This window comes from Crocodylus siamensis, chromosome 1 (genome assembly GCF_052110815.1).
Source record: "Crocodylus siamensis isolate JL-2025a chromosome 1, ASM5211081v1, whole genome shotgun sequence".
In the NCBI taxonomy this organism is placed as follows: domain Eukaryota; kingdom Metazoa; phylum Chordata; order Crocodylia; family Crocodylidae; genus Crocodylus; species Crocodylus siamensis.
This window is the reverse complement of record NC_143395.1, coordinates 46,145,715-46,170,333: the sequence shown is the minus strand read 5'-3', so window position 1 is coordinate 46,170,333 and position 24,619 is coordinate 46,145,715. Positions and strand designations below refer to the sequence as shown.

Here is a 24,619-nt window from a genome sequence, read left to right as displayed (position 1 = left end):
CCCTCTACATATCCCCAACCTCCACTCTCCCTTCACTCTCCCCTCAGAAATTCCCTGAGAAGAGTTTTAAATTATTAAAGTATTAAATCATTCTAAATTAAAATAAATCTTTAGGAGCAAGAAAGGGTGTACCCCAATGCCCAAGGAGTATTTTTCCACTCAACCATCGAATTTTCGGATAAAATGCTCTCTATTGAAGTTAGTGGGAGTCTGGGACTGGCTTAAATAAGAGCCATAATTTCATACTAATGTTTAATATTGGAGAAACTCAGCTAGATGCAAGGATACCGATAAACTTTATAGGTTTATAGTCATGTTTTCCCCAAGAGGATCACAGTTATGATGATAAAAGCTTATTAATTATGAAGTTGAGACTCATAATATTCAAGGAAAATGTAAATTTGAATTCCTCTTAAAGGAAATCTAAAGTCCTCTTTGATCTTAGGATGCCTGGGAGAGATTTGTAGGTTTGAGTAAAGTATGCTAACTTCTATCTTTTAATGTTGTTGCTTTGTCATGGTTATGAATTAAGCTCATTCTCTTTAAACTTTGCAGTACCATTTCGAGCTCTATGTTTCACATGTCTAAAAACTTTATATAAAAATGGACTAATAATGTTCTAACAATTCTGTTTCTTTTCTTCATTAAACAATCGATTCAGATTCCATGTATATACATTTGCCGAATTAATTAATGTCTGCTTATTCAGTTTGATCAAGCAGCTGATGCTGAGTTAGCCTGGATTGAAGAAACAGAAAAGAAACTGATGTCTCTGGGTGATATTAGGCTTGAGCAAGACCAGACTGCTTCTCAGCTCCAAGTTCAAAAGGTAAAGAAATGCATTTCCAACTGTCATATGAATTATTGGCCAGTGCTTTTTCTATCTAGAAAATATACTGGCATGATTTAATTTTCAGCCCATCATAGTTCTCCTCAAAAATAGTTTTCACTTTATGTACTCTTTTTTGATTGCTGACAAGTTCTCATTTTTTTCCAAGGCTTTCACCATGGAGATTTTGAGGCATAAAGATATTATTGATGAACTTGTTGAGTCTGGGGATGAGATTATGAGTACGTACACTGAAGAGGAAAAACAGACAATGAAGGTAGGATGCTATAACTTACAGATGTCTTGAGGATTAAAAAAATAAAGAAACACTTCCAGTGGGGTATCTTTCCTTTCCCAGTCAATTGGGTATCAATTGGAATCAATTTGAAATAACATCTTTTTACCTGAGAAAAGATGTCACTAAAAGAATGCTCTTCAGGAACAAGTTTTCCTTCCTTTCCTTTCCGACATTCAGTAAACAAACAAACACTGAGTGTAAGTACTTCATTGTCTTGCATTGATTTGGGCTCTGAATTTTTGTTATCTATCTTTATCCATGTTAAGTAGTACTTAAGACTATGTGAATACTTGGATGACACTTACCAGTTGTCATAAGTAAGTGTAGCAGAATTGACAAGCTATATTCCTTAGCAGTGCAGTGCTATACTCACTGTTAGGACTCTTTTATTAGCCTATTAACAGTCATATGCATTTTAGCTAAAACCCAGGTCTCGTTGCTCAGCTGTGTTTGTAGGTGATGCAGCAGAGAGATACACAAAGGAGAGCAGAAGTAAGCTGTGGAGCTCCAGGTTGCAGTGCTCTCAGTCCTATGCCCACTGAAGTCAGTTAAGTCTGGAACAGGCCTTCTCTGTAGATGCTATTAGCTCATTGGCATCAGAGGCAATTTTATACTCACCTGCAGGAGGAGTGGGGCTAGGAAGATCTATATAACCCTCTATAAGATCTGGTGTATTCCTTGCTGAACAGTGCTGGGTAAGAATGCAACCTGTTAAACAGATCCCCCACCTTCAGTGTACCTCTTCCTTGTGGAACAGAGCCTCAGTTATTTGGCTATACAGCAGAACCTCTGCAGTTACAAAGAAGTTTGTTGTCCCCTTAAGTGAATCTAAAATAAATATTCAGTCCATTTGAATAAGTGGCCATGAAACTGAAAGAGTATAATTTCATGTTTCTTTTTAAAATATTTGTATTATACTTAGTGAAAAATATCATTTATCTCTGTGTTAGCTTGTGTTTTGTCCTTTGGATAGCATCTCTGTACTTAATTTACACACAAGACATAACATACTAAAGGGTAGCTTGTTCTGCCAAAAAAGGATTCTCTGGTTCACAATCAATGGCTTATTTATAGATCTTGGTTTTTTCAAGGCTAGCATTTATGTTCACTGCCATATATAATGTTTCATAATAATGACAACATGGGCAGTTTTCCCTAGAAAAATGTATGGCTATTGGATATGCTAATTATTTTTATTAGCACATGACCAAGTATGGGAGAGTTATAGTTTAGACTATGTACTTTTAACTATTGTGTTATTAATACAAATGCAGAACCATTGGTTAATACATGCTAATATGTGAAAGAAATATGTCACCCCCTTTTGATGAATGCTTATAAGCTATAGTCATGTCAGCATGGGCTGTTGTTGCATCAGTTCTTATAAACAATGGAGTTTTGTGTATATGCAATGGTACGCTTTGATTTGAAAGTGCCAAGGAAAATCTGCATTCTGCCAGGATTGGTGGTGATAATTCTGTTGATGACAGCCCATTCCCAGATTGAATACTGCACTTTGTCTCAGTACAGGACTGGGAACAATTATGGGTTGGTATATTATATGTTGGTACCAATGTCTTCCAGAGCTGTGCAGATTGATCTCTGCTCCTTCCCTCCCCAGCGGCTACAAAACTGCTTAGGAGCTTAGAATCAAAAGTTACTTCCTTTGCGGGCCTGAAAAATTCCCTTGGCACTTGGACTAGACCATCTGCACATGCTCAGAAGCAATCTACTTCAAGCAGCTAGCACATGTGCAGAAGCAGTCTACTTCAAGCAGCTAGGTGCCCAATTTCTCAGCTCTGTTGTGGTCCAGATACGGGTTCTTATCCAGAGTTATTTCTGTTTTTAACCAAGGATTGTCTAAAGTCACATGTATAAACAATCTTGGAAGCAAGAACAGGAATCAGGTTTCTTTCCTCCCACTTAGTGGACTTAGAGAGCCATGTATCCTCTTCTGGCTCTCCTAACGTCATGAATCTTTCATTTTGGCTGCCTAGTGGCCTAACATAAATAGGAAAGGTACAGTGTACACCATGCACAGCCTATTCTATAGTCTGGTTATTAGGGAAGTCCCTTAGAAAGTAGGTAATCTGGAGTAGGCATTTAAATTTTAGGCACTGCATTACCTAAGTGGAGATGCTTTTGAGAATGAGTTGGTGTGTGTCCTTAAGGATTATGTGACACTTTTTCCATAATAGCAGAGGTTTAACATAGAGGCACCTCGCTAAAATGGTATTTGTAGTCATGATTTTCATATTTAGAATTCTCCTTCAATTTCAGTTGCAGAAATTAGTCTGCATTTTTCCTTTTAGTATTATTTAGCAGCATTGTTGCTCTGAAGTAACTGCTGCCGTGAACCTACCCTAGAAGTGACTGCATCTTAGAGGACACTGAATGCTCATTATTTATAAAGGACAAGATAATATCCTGCCTTTTGGAGGCAATTTGATGGGGGAGATGGGTAGGGCATAAGTCATATCTTCTTTCTCTGTACTGCTTATATAGTCCTGGGCAGATTCCATTGACTCATATGACCTCAGTTCCATTGACTCATATGCCAGTATTTGTCTTATGTGGAAGCCATTGGCATTAGATAGAAATGTGGAAAAAAGTATGCTGCACTCCTGAAAGTATGTCACAACTGCTTACTGCAGTGCTTCATAGCAAGACTGCTCAACCTCCTACCCGCAGAGCCATGGTTTTCAGCCCATTAGGAAATTTGGCAGCAGGGGAGCAATGGCAGTTAATACTGCCATCCTTCCATGCTCCCAAATTCCCAAACCCCAAGCCCTGCATGAGAGTTCAGAGCTGAGCCACACCTCCTTCCTCCCTTGTGAGGCCAGATAGGGGTTGGGTCAGGGCCAGGCCATTTTCCCTTTCACCAGGAGGCCGGGTCAAGCCCCCTTCCCTCATGGGGCTGGTTTGCCCTCTCTCCCGCTCCACACAACAGAATGAGGCCCCACTGCAGTTGTCCTGGCTGCTAGATTGGGACCACCAGCCAGATCCAGCCAAGGACAGACTGGGCACTACCCAAGCAGCCCACCAGGCAAAAACATTGAGCACCACTGCTCTGCTCTGCAGTGTTGCCTTCCCCCAGGGTTAGGGTAGCTCCAACCAGAGCTGAGGTTGAAAGCAGTGGAGCACATAGGGTAAATTTTTGATTCACCTAGGGAACAACCAAAGTTGAGAATTACTTTTGAGTTAATCAGTTATTGTCTATGAGTGATTCTGCAACCTCCTCTGGGTCTGTAACAGGGATGGGCAAAGTCCATCCCATGGGCCAGATCTGGTCAGCAGTGGACTCTATTTCCCAGCTGCCCCAGCACATGGCTAGGTCTGGTCTCCTTGGAGACCTCAGGGGTACTTGTGCTGTGAAAGCTCAGGGCTGGGTTGCCATGGAGAGCAGCCTCAGCCACGCTGGCAGAATGTGCAGCAGAACAGAACAAGGGGCTGCTCCAGATCTTGTGATGGGGGCAGCTTGCCAGGGCATGCATGCTCTGGGGTGGGGCACACAGGAAAGGGATTGCAGCTCTGCCCCTGGGCTCACATCTGGGCATGTGCCCCTGCCCAGAGTGTGCAGGCTACAGATTGTGGCTCTGCCATAGCTCCAGAGCAAGCTGCCCCATCACAAGATCCCAGTGGTTCTGGAGCAGCCCCTTGCTCTGCTGTGCCACATTCTGAGCAGGGCTGAGGCTGATCTCCCTGGCAACCCCAGCTTTGAGCGTTTACAGGGCAGGTGCAACTGGGTTCTCCACAGAAACCAGCCCCAGCCATGTGAGCAGGGACTGCTGGGAAATGGAGACTGGCTGCTGGCTGGATTGGCCGTTTTGCCCAAAGCTTGTCTGTAACCACCCCCATTGGGATAGGATCACTTTCCGAAGTGCAGATGTTTCATTATGCACCCGTAAGTGGGTAACAGAATTGCTCCTAAACTTTAGCTGTGTAAGTCAGTCTCAAGATACACTTAGGTCATTCACTAGGTGAAATTAGAATTTCCATAGTTTGTAACTTTGTTCTCTCTCTTGTAAATGCAGTATTCAGACATTACTGATGACGTTGAAAGTTGTGTGTCAAATTCTGATAACTTTTCTGTGTGCGTTGACTCCATTAACATTAGGAGTTCTCCATTTACACTCATGTTACTAAGAACAGATTTTGCACAGGTTGTAATAAAATATCTTAAGATGCTTAGATACCTGGGTAATAGGCATATTGTAAATACCTAGGAGACAGAAAATGCTAATATTTCTTGTTAATTTTGTTTTATAGAAGAAACTGGAAAGCCTCGTACAGAAATATGATACAGTCTATCAAATGAACTCTGAGAGGAACCTCCAGCTGGAACGTGCTCAGTCTCTGGTTAACCAGTTCTGGGAGACTTATGAGGAGCTTTGGCCATGGTTAACTGAAATAGAAATGGTCATTTTGCAGCTTCCTGCTCCAGCTCTTGAATATGAAACTTTAAAGCTACAGCAAGAAGAGCATCGGGTAAGTATGCTGCCATTTTATAAAATAAAACTTACAGAAACAGTCAACTACAGTGCAAAAACCTTAGGTCTAATTGTGCAATTATGAGATGCAAACACTCCGATTCCATGCCATTGTAAGCTATTATAGAAAGATTTTCCTTCACAGTAGCAATCCAAACTGTGTGCGGTTTGTTTACATGCTTTTACTGTTTCCCCAAACCACGTGTTAAAACAAGGATGTTGAGAAAAAAAAATGAAACTTGACAACACAAGAAAGAAAGAAATGTGTCATCATCATAGCAGATGTAGGGCACACAAGAGTTAAGAGTGGAGAAGCGCACTTGAAAAGTTCACATAGATGTCAGTGTTAGAACAAACCAAGACCATAAACAGATACAAACAGAGCTAGGAAACTATGGGCAAGGAACAGAAAGGAGAAATCTTGACTATTAAAAGAAGCAGAGCTCCTCTGCGCCAAGCTACCAGCCTGATTGAACACTAATGGAGTTACCCCATTTTCTGAATGCTGTTTATGTAACTATGGTTAGTTTTAAGCTGTTTACTGAGAATGGATAGCCTTCTCATAATATTACAAGATGCTGTTGAAGTCTAATTAATAATACTAGTAAAGGGCTGCATGTAAAATATAAGAACATTTTATGTACTTATATAAACGTAGATTTTTTGTTGCTGTATTGGGAACTAATCTGATTGCTGGTGATTCAGGAAAATAATCAAATAATTAGATTTTCCTGTTACAGAAAAAGAAAGTGAGAGAGAGCTAGGCCTACAGTGCTTTGGTACAGTTGATGCAGTAGGTCATTTCTACTGCTGAATATGTTCGCTAACATTAGAGAGGAAACCAAGCTGAATGAAAAAATTATAAAAATGAATACTGCGTTTCAGGTGGACTGAGTTCTATTAGAGGTGTTTGCATGCAAGCTAAATTGCATTTGGGATAACATATATCATGTTTAACATTATCTACTCAATGTGCATATCACTTTCAACAGAGCATTTATAGGTAATGGATAATTGGCCTTAATTCCATCAATTTAAAGCTTAAGTACTCAATATTTTGTTTTCTTTGAGACTTTAGTTAATGAAGATGTAGAGATGATACACACTGTATGATAAGCATTGGCTTTGTCCAGTTCTTGTCAAACTAGGTATTCTCCTGAGAAACAAATATTCCCTATTAAGAGATTAAGACTGAATAAACTTCATGATCTTTACAGAATATCTTGATTAGTTATCAGGAGCCAAATAGTTGTTGTTTTACTTGCAAGCAATATGATTTACAGTTTGGCTCATTGACTTCAGTTATTTTATTTGCAAAAGAGACCTTACATTTGCATTTTCATTAGGTCATTAGCTGAAGATTGGTTTGTTTAGTCAGACAACTTTGACAAATAAGTAATGTAATCTAAAATTCTGATTGACTGGAGTTGTTGCCCAAATAAGTTTATAATGGGAAAAACATCACACTATTTTAGCTCTATTGTGGTTGTATTTGAGACAGATTTGAAAGTTAATTTAGTTTTCTGTGCTTTATTTTTTTTTTTTGATATTTTGTGTAAATGTTGCTAGTTTTGCTGAAGTTCACTCCTAAGCTCATCCCAAGGCCTCTCTATACTGCTGGAATGAGACCTGAGTAACATGGTATGATCCTCCTTCCTGCATATACAATATCCATATAACTAAAATTATTTTATAAAAACCCTTTTACACATTTTTCCTTGTTTGACTCTATTGCATAAGCACTTATCTACTACTGTTTTTTTCCTAACATCATGACTTGCTGCAACTGATTGAAAAGGAACTTTGATTACATGATTAAGTTTAATGGAACTCCTGTCACTGTCAGTCAGTTCCAGTTACTCAGGATCCATTGACAGCCAAAACCAGAATTGTTTCACATAGTCAGCCAGAAGTTCAGAGATGTCTTTTGAATGATCCTAAACTTTTGAGGATCCGAACCAAAAACACCTAATTTCCACACTATTTCCTTCCCCTCTCATTAGACTAGCTTTCATTGCCACATTGTTGTCTTGGGAGACATGGCTTGGTGATCTCCTTCACAAGCTTTACATTCCTTTCCAGGGAGAGCTAGGGAGGCCTAATCCAGTATCAATGTCTCCTTCTGGGGAGGATGATAAATGAAGAGCTGAGGCTCAGGAATCCCACTCCTGGATTCTCATGGTCCATTTTGCAGTGTAATAGACTCAGGAATACAAGCAGAGTTTTTCACAGCTGTTCACAATGTGCTCTGGACTGTAACACCAGAAGGGATTTTAGTATCTAAGGCTATGGACACACATTGCATTAGTGGTGCTATATACACTGTTATGGCAAATAAAGCAAGTGTCTACGTATTCAGGCTATTTTTAATGCTACAGAGTGTAGGTTCCAGTGTAAAAAGCTCTTATTTAAAACAGGAACTTCTCTGTAGCAATAGGTTTTTTAGCAGGACGTGTAATACGTAGGCAGTTACTGGACCCCCAACTTCTCATAGTGCTCTACTCTCTCCCCCACCTTCAAGAAGGAGGCGGGGAGAGTAGCTGGCTCCCTGACAGCCTTGGGGCAGCAGAGCTCTGCTTGCTGTGGTTGTTACTGAGAATCTTGGCACTCTTGTTAGCTTGGCACTGGAGCCCCAGCAGCAGCAGCAGAGAAGCTGCTGCTGCTGCTGTTTTTGGGACACCAGTGCCAATCTAGGGGTATTCTCAGTAACAGCCCCAGCAAGCAGAGCTGCAGGTCTGCTCCTCAGAAGCTGTTAGGGAGCCAGCTAGTTGTCTGGCTGCTGTCTTTGCTGCTCTCCTGAGGAGGGTGGGGAGCTGGGAGGCTGACAACCTGTCCAGTCCCTCTTGTCTGGTGGAGAAGGCAGGCTGTCAGTGACTGGTTTCACTGACAGGCTGCAATGAGGGTGGGAGAAATGAAGATAAGGAGTGAAGCTCAAGCAGTGCAGACAGAAGTGACAATTTTCACCTGATCTGGCCACAGAAAGCAGTCCCCCAACAAACACTTCAGCACCATCTGGGAAGCCCCAAGAACCAGCTCCCTCTGCTACCCTTCCCCCCTCCCATTATGAAAAGAGGGAGCCCTGGCAGAGAGCCTGGCCATTGCCATGGGAACCTGTCTGGATTCCACTCCCCCTTGGAACTAACAGTGAACTTCTGTCTGGTCTGGTGTAACATTGTAACTTACTTTGCAAAAATGGTTCTGAGTTACAGCTGGGAGCTGCACTTCTGTCTGCACCCCTTTTCACCCTCTGGCTGGAGAGAATGTGCTTTTCATGCCTTCGTAGTGCTCTCCCCAGGGGGTTCGAAAAGTTCCTATTCCCAAAGCTCTCTAATTTTTGTGGCACTACAAATGAGTGTGTGTCTGCAGTTGTCAGTGGGGCTCGATTAGGGGTTACTAGGATTCATTTCATCAGAAGGGAGACTGTCACCAGAATACTCAGTCTGATTGGTTTGGGAATAAGTAATTGTCAGGGAGGGTAAAAGCTAATATGGTTGGGGAAACTGGGCATCTCACAAAAAACTATTCTCCCAATGGCCTGAAGATTTCCTGATGCAAGAAAAAACATAGAAATCAGGAAAGCAGAGGGTCTGCTTCTCACAAAATTCCTGAAAGATTTTCATCAATTGTTTGGTTGGGTTTTTCTGAGAGAGAGGCCAGTGGTGGCTAAAATGTCACTGTCAAAAATACAGTATGTATAGGTAGGAGCATGGTCTTGTGGTTACAGCAAAGAAATGGAGACGTAGATACAGGAGTCTAGTCCTTTGTCTCTCACTTCACTTTAACCTTTCTGAACATCACCTTTCCACTTTGTCAGTCAAGGATAAACTTCTGATATGAATATACTGTTAATATAGAACTCAGAGTCTTTTTAATGGAAAACATTTGAGTTAATGATAAACAATAGCATAAATCTCAAGATCTGATCTATTATATGAAAAGCATAGATATAGTATTTTTATGCCAGTATCTGTAAAATTATTGTCATGGTAAATGCTATGGATTCTAAAAGGACATGAAGGATCGGTTGCCAGTATCATATGCATATTTATCATCAGAGATGTAATAATATGTTCCACGTTACGTAGTTCATAGAGTTTTTCACTATAACTATATATGTGACATTTCATGACTGCATAGCTATTCAGTATTGGAAAGAGAACCATCACTGGTGTGCCAGTGATTGACTATATTTGATGTGATTTGTGCTATACGTTAGGGTGAAGAGTATCTGTTTGGAATTCCTTGCCAGCTGGATGTGTTAGAAGTGCAGACAGCTGTAATGTAATGGCATAAGCTCAGGAAACTGATAAGTTGTTTGGTTTGTTATAGCAACTGCGTGAGCTGATTGCCGAACACAAGCCTCATATAGATAAGATGAACAAAACTGGGCCTCAGTTATTGGAGCTAAGCCCAGGAGAAGGTTTTTCTATCCAAGAGAAATATGTGGCAGCCGACACCCTTTACAGTAAAATTAAAGAAGATGTCAAAAAGCGAGCACTGGTCCTGGATGAAGCTATTTCTCAGTGTACTCAGGTATCAATTTTGAAATGTACTTGGGTTTGTTCCAATAGAAAAGTATACCAAAATATATATACAAAGGCATTATCATCTTATGTCTGTATTTTAAGCCTAAACTGCAAGTTTATCTAGAATTTACTTAACTAAATGAATGCTCATGTCATTGTTTATGACATTGATTTCCTATTCATTACAGAGTTATGATTATATATCTATTGGTGTATAACATACTATGCTGTCCTTGAAAAATGTTATTGCTGCAGAACATATACTTTTGAAGTCATATCAGGAATATCTGTGCCTAAAATTTAGGCCTTTCATCTTCTTTTCATATCTGGATAAATATTTTTTCTTACTAGCATGTTCCTAATCTATGTTGCCTTGTTTACATATGTATTTTAGCAGTGGCAATAAGTAGAGGGTGCACGCACACCCCCTGACCGGCCACACTCACTGCTTAGGCGATGGGCAGGGGGGCAGGCGGGAGCACCACTGCCCCCCGTGCAAGTGCCAGTTGATCACTGCAGCCACTCCTGGAAGTGGCTACAGCGATCGGCCACAGTGATCAGCCATCGCAGCATTGGCCGTGAGGGCAGTGAGATCAGACACAGCCGTCGGCGGGATTGGCTGCAGGGGGAGACCCCTACCTCAGTTGGCAGGACTGGTCGCAGGAGGGGCATGTGCCTCATCTGACTAAGGCAGCACCAGTCACCCATGGTATTTAGAACTCAGAAACATCAGTTGCAAACACAGGCTTCCACCATTGGAACTGAAAGAGAGAATTGTTATTAGCTGTCAGTAATGCTAGGGTTTACTTCTCTCTCCTAGAGTAGGCAACAAAGAGAGAACACTTGTACATGTATGCAAACTACCAGTGTTAGATAATCAGCACTGTAAAATATTCAGATTGTTCAGTGTTGTAAAATATTCAGATTCACTGATTTCAGATTTCATTTGAAACTTAAAATTCCAATTGAATTTGTTAAATAGTTTATCTGAGGCTTATGGGCTTTTGAAGCAAAGTTCAGTTGCTTATCACCGTGTGTCAAATCCTTGAGAAATTTGTGGATTTTGCATCGTTTCATTGCTAAACTCAGCAAAATTCTGCATATTCTACTGAGTTTACCTCAAAACCCTATTTGAAACAAAGCTCAGTGTGCATAAATTCGTACTGAAACCAGGATAAAACTATCAAATTTTATACATCTTTGCTTACAGCAGTTTCTCCTTGCTTCTTGTTCATGATGGAACAAATAATATTACTGATAACTTCTACAGATTTGTAATATTTTCCTAAATGTTTTTATAAGTTATGTACTGTTAAATTCTCAAGACTGTGCTATTTCTTTAAGGAAGCAATGGTTTCTTATGGTGATATTTGTATTGGGCCAACTTATAGTTGGGATAGAATTAGACAAGCTTTTGAATGCCAAACACTCTTGATCAAGTTTGAGCAGTGAGACATAGCAGAATAAATAAAAACAATTCTCAGATGAGGGGGAAGGGGAAAAATCCCAGAAATATCAGACAAACAATTAGTAGAAGAAAAGAAACTGGGTACCGGGAGAACAAGAGCTGGCAAAAGGGAGGAAGGTTTTTTCGCCTTTCGCGTGTGGGGAGAATTCAGGGATCAGGAAGGTTATAATGAGCTATAAAACCAATATCAGTGTTAAGTCCTTGGTTCTTAGTACCCAGGCAGCTTATGAATTTTTGTTCCAAAGTTTACTTTTAAAGGTTTCAGGGGATCCGCTCAGCCCAGCATGGTCTGGCATGGGGAGAAGCCTCCTTGGTCCCCCAGGCCTGAGGCTGGTCCCAAGGAAGGAGCAGGAAAAGGCCCTCCCTGCCTGGCCTGGGCTGACCCCACAGCCTCCAACTTGTGGACAATGCTGCAGGCAGGTGGGGCGAAACTTTGCGCTGCTGCTGCTCAGGAGCCCCTGGGGCTCCCTGCTGCCAAACCTTGTCTCATGCACCTGGGGTGAGGCAAGGGAGCCAGGCAGTAGTTGTGACACAGGTGGGCTGTGGAGTTTTTAGAACTTGGTAGGGAGGGCCTTAGGAAGAAAAAGGTGGAGACCTCCTGGGTTAGATTTCCCTTGAATACAAGGACAGTGAGGTCAGAAAGGGAGTGGTTGATCGGTGAGAAATGTGTTTATAATGTGTGACTCTGTTCTTCATATTTTAAATACATTTCTTTTGGATCACTCACTATGTTGGTTCTTCATATGGTGCTACCCCTCTTTGCTTTTTCCCTGCGTTTGTTTCAGTCACAGCTAGCTCAGTGTTTAGGAGGCTGATAATAGCCAATAACACTGTTTAGCCAATGATTATGCTGGCCTTTTCATCATTCTATATCAGTTCAGGTTATATATTAGGATTAGGATAGATTCACATTTAGGGGTGAACCGATAAAGATTTTCTTGGCCAATACCGATAGCTAGTTATTAAGAAACTGTATCAGTCAATGCAATCTGATAACTGATTTACTCCAGTTAAATCAGTGGGGTAGGGAGCAGGATGGAGCCAGGTGCAGCTCATCCAGGGGATGTAGCGAGGAGGTGCCTCCCCACTACTGCATGCACCCCCCCAAGGGATGCATGGGGGGGGGCATGTACCCCACCAGATCTGTGTGCAGAATGGATGCACACTCGGGACTCTCCACTCTGTTGCCTTTCCCTAGGGAGCCTTGTGCTGGCCACGCGCCTTCCTGCCCTCCTGACAGCAGTGGGGGTGGCGAGTTGTGCCTCCCGCTGCCAGGCGGGCAGAGGGCATATAGCCAGCATGGGGCTCCCAGGGCAAAGGCAACAGAGCAGAGAGCCCCCTTCTCTTTCATAGACTTACCTTCTCTCGACTCTGCCTAGCTGTACTTCTGGCCATGTGTATGCATGCAGCGATACACATGCACGTAGTTCCCCTTGCATCTTGCTCCTGGCAGCCCCGAGCAGGATTCCTTGCAGCTAGAATGCTGCCTTCCTGCAAGGGGAAACCTGCTGTTTCCCAAGGGAACCCAGGCATTCAGGAGTCCTAGGCCCATGGGGGAGAGGGAACCTAGGTATCCAGGGACCTGGCCAAAAAGCATAATTATCGGTAAGCATTATCAGCTAGCTACAACAGCCAAAAAAACCCCGATAGTCAATAAGGTAAATTTCCCTTACAACTAATATATCAGTGCACCTCTAATCACTTTCCTTTGTGACATATATAGCATTATCAGTATATGGAAAAGCTGCTTAAATATTTTTAAAGTATTTTAATGTTTAATTGATATAAGTTAATCTAAATGTATGTACAAACGTAAGAGACCTGAAGTATAATTTAGTTATGCATAATTCTTTTCTCACTGAGGTATCCCAGAGTATGTTATCCTTATCATACATGATGGAAATGTAAGCATTTGCTTACACAGTTCTAAAAGTATCATTATTTAATTCTCCAATTTTTAAAGTACATTCAGTTACTTTACATATGCAAAGTAGCCCCTCTCACACTGTTCTTTACAGATAGGGAAGGGGTGTACAGTGCCAGAATAAAGAGACCTAAATACAATAATTACTCCTTTGACTTTTAACACATGTGCCGCAGACACAGGATATTCATACATCCTCAAATTCAGATCCTGTGGTTAAAAAGCTCAGTCCCAAAGTTTATTATGAAGTAATATACAGTGAATTTACCATAGAAATGAGAAACAGTACTTTTGTTAGGTCTCCGTGTGGGTTTCAATGAAAGGGTTTTGCTCTTTTGTTTATTTCAAACACCCATTTTCTCCCAAGCTCCCATGTTAGAAACTGCTGCTAGAAGATATCTTGACTCTCAGTCCCACCACTCAGTTAATTACTATTGCCTCAGTCAATTATTTGATGCATTGGGTAATTAATTACCTGATACATCAAACCCTTATCAGTGTATTTGTGCACAACGCACTATGAAATGCATGGTCACAGTATGAAACTTTTCTGTCTATATATAAATGTAAAACAATATAAAGCCTGGTGTTTAATAGGAGGATTATATATGCATCTCAAAATGTGAAGGTGGTTAGGTTATCCAGAAGGACTGAACCCAAACTCTAGGTCCGTTGTCATGAACCTTTACTGCCTGAGATAAAGACCTGATTTCTTAGCTGAGAGGCAGTGTCAGAAATCTCTCAATGCAGTTCGGCTACCACCAGACGGAGACAGCCTGATGATGTTTATGAAGGTTAAATATAAACTGGAGATGTTTAATCTGTTGATTTATCAGTATCTTTCTATAGAATAAACTCTTCAAATTTGAATATTTTTTATTATTTTTCCTTTCCTCTGACTTCCCTGTCTATATCTTCCTCTTTTCTCTCTCCTTTATCCCCACAGTTTCATGACAAGATAGATTCAAACCTTGAGAGCCTGAAACGCATAGTTGAACGTCTGAGGCAACCTCCTGCCATCTCAGCTGAGGTGGAGAAAATTAAAGAACAGATCAGTGAAAATAAGAATGTGTCAGTAGACCTGGAAAAACTACAGCCAGTGTATGAGACACTCAAACAGCGTGGAGAGGAAATGATTGCTCGCTCAGAGGGAGCTGATAAGGATATATCTGCCAAAGGTAATAGATTATCTGACAGAGAGAAAATTCCTTTGTAGTTGAAATAAACTAAACTAAAGTATTGAGCGTCTTCATTTTTTGGTTGCTAGTGAGCACACCTGGAGTTTGTTATTGTAGATTGTGGCCTAGAAGTTTAAAAAGGTGACCATCTTCCTTTATGATGTAGTGTCATAACTTTAGCCTTCATTTAAAAAAAAAAAGGTTTACTTATTTCTTATTGTTCTTATATTTATATTGTTCTTATATTTCTTATTGTTGTAAAGGGCTAAGTTTAGAAGTTGAATTAAAAAGCAAGTTGGATTTCTCCAGAAGGAGTGTGTGCCTGTGATAGTTTTCTGGTCTCATTATCAGGATGTTTATAGGCATTGGTTGCCCCCATAATAATCAAGTCCATTTGCCTATTTAGCTGTTAAAGATAAACTGGACCAAATGGTCTTCATCTGGGAGGACATCCAGACCTTGACTGAGCAAAGGGAGGCCAAGTTGTTGGATGTGATGGAACTGGCTGAGAAGTTCTGGTGTGATCACATGTCCCTTGTAGCCACTATTAAAGATACTCAAGATTTCATCCGAGAACTGGAGGGACCTGGGGTTGACCCTTCTGTAGTCAAACAGCAACAAGAAGCTGCAGAGGTCAGTAGCAAGTAATTTAGTAGGCTTAAAGAAGTGGGGTTTCTTTTCGATATACTGAGAGGAGATAAGATTTTGTACACAATTAACATGAAATACCAAAAGAGATTTTTTTTTCCTGTAACCAACAGGATATTTACGTAGAATTTTTCTGTAAAAGTACTTCAGAATGTTATGGTAAATAATATATACCTACCTTTATTTTTGCTTTATATTCATTGTGTACATCAATATATGTCTGTCTAGATACTTATATGTATCACTGGTTTCATATGTATGTGTATCTTTGTATGTATGAGTGCCTGCGTATATGCATATGACATATATGTATAACTGAAATTGGAGTAAGTCAAAAAAAATTGTGGATTCCATGAACACATTTAAACAAAAGGCTTAGTCTAAGCCTGAAATCAGTGACACTGATTATAACATAACAATTTAGAAGTAGAAATAGTGACCCCTGACAAAAATTCCGGTTGAAGTAGCATAAATCATTATAGTCTTCTAAGCTGTTTTTTTTTGTGGGGGGGGAGTATTACTTTTCTACAGAGTAACTTATTCTTTATAACCTCACTTTTAATTTACAATAAGGTTTTTTTTTTTTTGCAATGACCTTTCGATATCTAAGTTTTACTTCAGGGTCTTCTCTCTCCCAGGGAGAGAAAGAAGCAGAGAATATGACATGTCAACAATGTAATGGAAATGAAAATCTGGGTTTCTGATGTTGTCTTAAACAAACTGTACCTGCATTCTGGAGTATTAAAATTTATCAGTATTAATGATGTATTATTTTCCTTTTTTTAGGCTATCAGAGAAGAAATTGATGGATTGCAAGAAGAACTAGATACAGTTGTAATTCTTGGCTCTGAACTAATTGCTGCTTGTGGAGAACCTGACAAACCCATTGTCAATAAGAGTATAGATGAGGTAGTAGAAATGTAAATATTTAAGGCTGATGTATTATAATGTACTTTAACTATAGAATATATCCTTCACAAAAATAATTTGCAATGATATAAATTAAAGATTTTGGTCCAGAATTCTTTACAAGGTGAAGTAAACAATAAAATTGTGATTATTGAGAGCAGATTTTGATCCTGAAATACCTGAATTATGATTGAAATATTTAATCATTTAAACTGCAGCTGAATTCTGCATGGGATACTGTAAACAAAGCATGGAAAGAACGGGTCGACAAACTTGATGAAGCCATGCAAGCAGCTGTTCAGTACCAAGATGGGCTTCAGGTAAGCTGGTTAATATATATCTAACAAATCTTGAGTAGGAAATTTTTTTGTCTCAGCAAAACAGTATATTATTAGATAGCTGTTATGAAATGTCATCCTGGTTTGAATTTTCTTCTATGTGTCTAGGTTTTCCCAGATGTTATGTTTAACAGAATACATATATTAAATAACTTTCTTTGTCGGATTGTTTACCTGTCACAGTGGGTTTAGATTTCGAGTTATAGTTTCATTATAGTATTCAAGTCAAAATCTATGTGTTACCAACAACACCTACTTCACTGGGAAAATCACAAGAAAGACATCGTGGAAACATCCAAGATCAGGGGACTGGCACCAATTAGATCTAATCCACCCATAGGAAAAGTGGTGAAAGGGCTCAATAACCCCCTTGGCTCAATAGGGAACTCATGGACATCCTACATCTAAAAATGAGGCTTATAAAGGATGAAAGACAGGACACACCACTAAGGAGTATCCTGCACTGGTCTGCACCTGCAGGGAGAGAACTAGGGAAGCCAAAGCTGCAACTGAACTCCACCTGGCTACATGAATCAAGAACAATACAAAGTCCTTCTTCAGATATGTGGGGAGTCGAAAATAAAACAAGGGCAACACTGGACCCCTGCCAAACCAGTTGGGGCAGCAGACTACCAACACCCAGGAAAAAGCCAGTCTGCTTAATGATTACTTTGTGTCAGTTTTTAACTAGCCCAAAGGGACCACCCTGCTTAACATGATGCGGGATGACCAGGTTAAGAATGAATATATGCCCACCATTGGCATGGATATTGTGAGGGAACCACCTGAGAGGCTGGACCCCAACAAGTCAACTGGTCTGAATAGATTGCACCCAAGAGTGCTAAAGGAACTAGCAGACATCATTGCGCAGCCACTGGTAAGGATATTTGAGAACTCATGATACTCGGGCAAAGTACCTGAAGATTGGAAGAGGGCCAGTGTGGTACCTATCTTAAAGATAGGGAGGAAAGAAAACCTGGGAAACTACAGGCCAATCAGTTGGATCTCAGTCCCTAGGAAGATCTTGGAAAAAATTATCAAATAAACCGTTCTTGACAGGCTAACAGAAGAAAACATTCTGGGGGATAGCCAGCTTGGTTTTGTTGTGGGTAGGTCTTACCTGACCAATCTCATTTCCTTCTGTGACCAGGTGACATATCACCTGAACAAAAGGGAAGAGATTGATAGAATATATTTGGACTTTAAAAAAGTCTTTGATGTGGTGTCCCATGATGTCCTCATGGAAAAAATGGGCAATTGCAGCCTCGACTACTCCACAGTCTGATGGTTGGGGAACTGACTCCAAGGTCATACTCAAAGAGTAGGAACTGATGGAACCAAATCAACATGGGACTCAGTGACTAGTAGTGTCCTCCAAAGCTGCATTCTCAGACCTGTACTCTTTTTAATGTCTTCATAAACTATCTGGACACTGGTGTCAGAAGTGGACTAGCTAAGTTCGCTGATGATGCCAAACTTCAGCGAAGAGTAGGCGCACTTGAGGATAGTCTGGTGATCCAGGCCAACCATAATAGGCTTGCAAGGTGGGCACATGAAAACCTGATGGTATTCAATACGGAGAAATGCAAGGTGCTCTACCTCAGGGGAAAAAAACCCACTTCACACTTATAGGCTCATTAATGCTATACTTGCTAGCACCATGACTGTAAGAGACTTGGGGGTCGTGATTAACCACAAAATGAACATGAGCCACCAATGTAATACTGTAGCTGGCAAAGAAAACAAAACTCTAGCTTGCATCTACTGATGCATCTCAAGCAAGACCCGGGATACCATCCTCCCACTGTACTTGGCCTTGGTGAGGCCACAGCTGGAGTATTGCATCCAGTTCTGGGCTCCACAAATCAGGAAGGACGTGGAGAAGCTTGAAAGAGTCCAGAGGAGAGCCACAGTCTTAATTAAAGGGCAAGAGAACAGGTCTCATGAAGAGAGGCTGTGAACTATGGGACACTTCAGCCTGGAGAAGTGCAGACCCAGCGGTGACTTGGTGGTAGCCTATAAGTACATAAGGGGTGTGCATCAGGAACTGGGGGAATGCTTGTTCATCAGCGCACCGCAAAGTATGACAAACTCCTGCAAGACCTTTTTATGCTGGAAATAAGGAAAAACTTCTTTACTGTCCGAGCCCCCAAAGACTTCTCCCAGAGGTGGTACAAGCACCTACTCTAGACACTTTTAAGAAACATTTCAACACTTATCTTGCTGGGATCCTTTGACCCCAGCTGACTTCCTGCCCCTTGGGCAGGGGGTTGGACCTGATGATCTTACGAGGTCCCTTCCAGCCCTAATGTCTTTGAAATCTATGAATAATACTGACCAGGTGTAAGCACCTGAAAGAATCTTGCATATGAGATCTTATCATAATGCTGACTGTGACACTGACCACACCTTAGTCTGCTGGAAAGTCAGAATCAATGTCAAAAAAATCCACCATATCAAAACTACCAGTCAGCCTCAGACATCAGCCAAGCTAAAGAAATAGAAAAATGCAGACTATTCAATGAAGAAGTTGTGAATGCAATTTTACCTAACAACTTGGCCACTGAGGCTTGGGAAAGCTTAAAAAGCAACATGTACAATGCTGTTATAACAGCGCTTGGCAAAAAATACAAGAAAAATGGAGACTGGTTTGAAGAACATTCTGAAACCCTTCTACCACTAGTTGTGAACAAAAGGACAGTGCTAACCAACTGTAAGAAATCTTCCAACACCATAACCGTAGAAAATCTGAGAAAGGCTCAAAAAGAAATGCAAAAGGAGGCTAAGAGGTGTGCCCAAGATTTTTGGCTTAAACTCTGTGGTGATATTCAGAAAGCAGTTGACATAGATGATAGTCGTGTAATGTACAAAAGCATCAAATGAACAGCTGGTCCAGTCAAGAAGAAAACAACTCCGCTTAAAGATTTAAGTGGAAATGTCATTACTGATAAACAACTTGTGTTGCATTAAGTATTATGGAATTACGAACCCCAATTAGACTGAAATCAAACATGAAGAGCTGAAAAGATTAGCATAGTTCAACCTTATGATGAATTTATACAATGAGCATACATTAGAAGATTTGCGGAAAGAAATTGAATCAATTCCTGGGAACAAGACATCCAGCAATGACTGCTTGCCTGCTGAAATCTATAAATGTGCCAATGACAAATGACTTTGAAATCTTCATGAAGTTATACTGCTCTATTGGAAAGAGGATGTGGTACCACAAGATTTCAAAGATGCTTGGTTTGTACAATTATACAAAAACAGAGGGGATAGAAACAATTGTGACAACTATAGAAGTATCTCCCTGTTGAACATTGTTGGAAGAATTGTCACTTGCATCATGCTCCCCAGACTGCAGTCTCTAGGTAAAATAATCTGTCCTGAAAGTCAATGCAGTCTTTGCTCAAGATGTTCCACCATTAATATATTTTTAACTCAAACAACTGCAAGAGAAGTTTAGAGAAAAATGACTGCCACTGTACCTACCTTTCATTGATCTGATGAAGGCCTTTAATACAGTCAACAGATAGGGCCTTCTTATTGTTCTGAAGAAACTGGGTCATCCCCCCCAAACTGTTGAACATCATTCACTCATTACATCAAGTTATGAAGGCAACTGTAGTATATGAAAACAAAGAATCAAATGTCTTTGACATCAACAGTGGAGTGCTACAGGGGTATCACTTTTTAACATCTACTTTTCATTCCTGCTTCTTCATGCATTCAAGGTCATCCGTGATGATATTTATCTTTGAACAGATCAGACGGAGCTTTGTTCAACATCACGAGGTTTAGAGTGAAAACAAAGGTGCAAGAACTGATCCTGAGAGATTTCCTGTTTGCAGAGGATGTGGCTTTGGTTGCCAGCAGTGAATCTTCCCTGTAAAATCTCTTCTGCAGATTTTCTGAGTCCTGCAAGAGCTTCAGGATGGCAATTAGTCTCAAGAAGACTGTGATCATGTACCAGGGGGTAGAAGAACCAATCCCTGGCATCACTCTGGAGGGTAAATTTCTTGGTGTCGTTGAGTTTTTGCTACTTGGATTCTAAGATCATCAGAAATCTTGGCCTTCAGACTGAGCTGACTAACGGAATCAGAAAAGCAGCTAAGAATTTCGGGTAATTACAGAGGTTTACATGGAATAATAGCAAACTGTCAGCTAAAGGTAAAGATACGAATCTATGAGACTTATATGCTGCCTTCCATGCTTTATGGTTCAGAAATGTGGACTACATATGCTAGGCATATCAAGAGACTGAACAGCTTCCATATGCGATGTGTACATAAGATCCTGAAATAAAGTGGGAAGACGAAATACCAAACACAGGGGTATTGGAGCACACAGGACTGACATACCTAGAAACCACTGTCAAGAAGAAATTGACTTGCAATGGATCAGCCATGGCAGGAGAAAGGGAGACCGTAACTCCAAGAATATTTTGTACAGTGAGATTTAATATGCCTCCAGAAATTGTGGCCACCTTCTATGACACACAGTGTGCAAAAAATATATATGAAGTCATTCAACATCAGTGTAGAAAGCTGGGAGGAGTGCTCAGAACCCTGTTCAATATGGAGGGAACATCTGGCACTGGGTGCAGCTCAACGTATGAAGCAGCTTTGATCCAGAGGATGAAAGCAAAGTGAGAAGGAAGAAAGCAGCATGCTGTATATTTGTACTCAAACGTAGACAACATATGGATCTGTGAAACGTGTAACAAGCTATGTCACTCTCAAATTGGGCTGGTCAGCCACAGACAGATTCATCAGGCATCTGACTAGACCTCTTACATGTACATGTATGATCCAGTGGATTAATGCTTTTCTACTATAGTTTCATTGTTTATTACTAGAGAGAGCAGATTTCCTTTTATTTGTTACCACACAATTTGCATGGTATTTCTGTTAAAAGATAACATTCCATTGTGATATTCAAGACTTGAGACAACATGTGTGTTGATCCCATGTCACGATGTTTACGTGATCTAAAAGGATGGAAAAAAACAAATAGAATAAGCTGAATCCCCAGCGCTGCAGTATTTCTGTGATGGAAGACAAACTCAAAGAACCAGATTAAGGACAATAAGAAATCTTTTTAAATACCTAGGGTGTAAAAAGAAGGTTCTGGGTAATGTGGGGCCCCTGCAGGACACGTTAGGAAATTTGGTCGTCACACCAGACGACAAAGTCAACATGTTTAACAATTTCTTTGCCTCCATCTTCCTAAGCAGGGACCGGAACAGTCACCCCTCCACCCTCTGGGCCCCCCTCAGGCCCCAGGGGAGGCACACCTAGGCCAAAGGTTAGTGAGGAACTAGTTGGGGAACTTCTGGAGGGACTGGACGTATTTAAGTCAGCCGATCCAGACTATCTCCACCCTAAAGTACTAAAGGAATTGGCTGAGGTCATTGCAGGACCCCTGGCACGGCTTTACGAGCACTCGTGGTGCTCTGGTGTGGTGCCAGAGGACTGGAAGAGGGCCAATGTGGTTTCCATCTTCAAAAACGGGAAGAAGGAGGACCCAGGAAACTATAGGCCAGTTAGTCTTACCTCGATCCTAGGCAAGCTGTTTGAGAATATTATTCTGGCACACATCCACGAGGGGCCAGCAAGGGATTTCATGCTTAGGGGCAACCAACACAGGTTCATAGGTGGCAGGTCCTGTCAGACCAACCTGGTGGCCTTCTGTGATCAGATCACCAAATCCTTAGCTGCAGGGGTAGCAGTGGACATAGTCTTCCTGGACTTTCGGAAGGCCTTCGACACTGTCTCTCACCCTGTTCTCATTAAGAAACTGTGGGACTGTGTTGTCGACACCCACACAGTCAATTGGGTCGCCAACTGGCTGGAGGCCCGCTTCCAGAGAGTGGTGGTGGATGGGTCATTTTCGACCTGGAGGGATGTGGGCAGTGGGGTTCCGCAGGGCTTGGGACTCGGTTCCGCGCTGTTCAACATCTTCATCAGTGAGTTGGACGAGGGTGTAAAAAGCACCCTGTTCAAATTTGCTGATGACGCTAAGATGTGGGGGGATGTGGGCATGCTAGAAGGGAGGAATAGGCTACAATCGGACCTAGATAGGTTACAGGGGTGGGCAGATGAGAATAGGATGGGATTCAACACTGACAAGTGCAAGGTGATGCACCTGGGGAGGAACAACCGGCACTATACCTACAGGTTGGGGAACTCTCTTCTTGTCAGTACAGAGGCGGAAAAGGATCTTGGAGCCATCATTGACTCCAAGATGAACATGGGCTGGCAGTGTGGAGATACAGTCAGGAAGGCCAACTGCACCTTGTCATGTATCCACAGATGCATCTCTAGCAGGTCCAAGGAGGTGATCCTCCCCCACTATGCAGCACTAGTCAGGCCACAGTTGGAGTACTGAGTCCAGTTCTGGGCGCCGGACTTCAAGAAGGATGTGGACAACATGGAGAGGGTCCAGAGGAGGGCCACTCGCATAATCAGGGGGCAGTAGGGCAGGCCCTATGAGGAGAGGCTATGGGACCTGAACCTGTTCAGCCTCCAGAAGAGAAGGCTGAGGGGGGATCTAGTGGCCTGTTACAAACTAGTCAGGGGGGATCAGCAGGCACTGGGGAAGTCCCTGTTCCCCCGAGCACTGCGAGGAGTGACCAGGAATAACAGTCACAAGCTGGCAGAGGGTAGATTTAGGCTAGATATCATGAGGCACTACTTCACTGTCAGGGTGGCTAGGATCTGGAACCAACTTCCAAGAGAAGTGGTGCTGGCTCTTACCCTGGGGGTCTTTAAGAGGAGGTTAGATAAACACCTTGCTGGGGTTGTTTGACCCCAGTACTCTTTTCTGCCATGGCAGGGGGTCAGACTAGATGATCTACTCAGGTCCCTTCTGACCCTAGAAACTATGAAACTTCTATATTCATACATTTTTATGTAAGCAATAAGTACAAGAGTGTGCATTTTTCATTTTCTAAAATAAAATGCATATTAATATACTGCATGAGAAGTTCCATGCTGGGTCAGATAAGTGATGCAGCTCGCCCAGTATCCTGTCGCTGACAGTGGTAGAAGTGGAGACTGTAGAGGCAGAGCACTGAATTGGATATCTAGAGTGATCTATCCCTTATTAAGTACCCTCCCTGCCATCCACAATTATTGCTTTAAAAAAAACAGAGGAAGCATCTCCAACCACTGTTCAGTAGCCATTAATAGATCTGCCATTCATGAATCTATCCACTTCCTTTAGGTACCTGGTTAAGCGCTGGCCTCTACCACCTCCTGTGGCAATGCATTCCACAAGTTAACTATTTGGTGAAATGGCTCTCTTGTTGCTTTTAAATCTGTTACTTACTAATTACAGTGGGTGCCCCCTAGTTCTTGTATTCTGGCACTTGGTGAACAACAATTCCCTGTTTACTTGGTCTGCACCCTTCATGATTTTTATATCTAAAATAGCTTCCCTCAGCCTTCTCCTTTCCAAAGTGGAGTCCTGGCCTTTTTAGTCTCTCCTGGTATGGCAATGGTTGCAGACCCCTTATTTTGGTTGCCCTTCTTTGTACCTTTTCTCATTCTACTACGTCCTTTTGGAGATGTGGAGACCAGAACTGCACACAGTATTTGAGATATGGGTGCAGCATGGATTTGTTTATGGCATGATATTCTCTATTTTGTTTTTAATTTCCTCCTTAAAGATAACCAACATTTTATTAGCTTTTTGGGTTGCCACTGCAAATTGAGCTGACAGTTTTAGAAAACTATCTACAGTGACTCCAAGGTCTCTTTCCTGAGTTGTAACAGCTAGTTTAGAACTCAACAGTGCATATGTATAGCTGACCTTTATTTCCCCATGTGCATTACCTTGCACTTGTCAACGTTGCGGTTCATCTGCCATTTTTTTTGCCCACTCAGTCAGCTTAGTGAGATATTTCTGCAGCTGTTCTCCATCAGCTTGAGACTTGACTACCCAGAATAATTTGCTATCATCTGCGAACTTGGAGATTTCATTGTGTACCTTCATTTCCAGTCTA

General features: G+C 41.5%; 1 protein-coding gene across 22 annotated transcripts in view; it reads left to right on the top strand.

Annotated features, from left to right (window-relative positions):
- The window catches only part of DST (dystonin), a 486,590-nt gene that overhangs the window by 400,179 nt on the left and 61,792 nt on the right, over positions 1-24,619 (top strand). For all 22 annotated transcript variants that reach the window (XM_090034292.1, XM_090034349.1, XM_090034342.1 and 19 more), the window contains 8 exons: positions 710-829; positions 999-1,106; positions 5,397-5,615; positions 9,947-10,150; positions 14,482-14,713; positions 15,120-15,346; positions 16,148-16,270; positions 16,489-16,590. In XM_090034292.1, the coding sequence (XP_089890418.1) occupies positions 710-829; positions 999-1,106; positions 5,397-5,615; positions 9,947-10,150; positions 14,482-14,713; positions 15,120-15,346; positions 16,148-16,270; positions 16,489-16,590 (1,335 nt within the window). The remainder of the gene's footprint in view (positions 1-709; positions 830-998; positions 1,107-5,396; positions 5,616-9,946; positions 10,151-14,481; positions 14,714-15,119; positions 15,347-16,147; positions 16,271-16,488; positions 16,591-24,619) is intronic.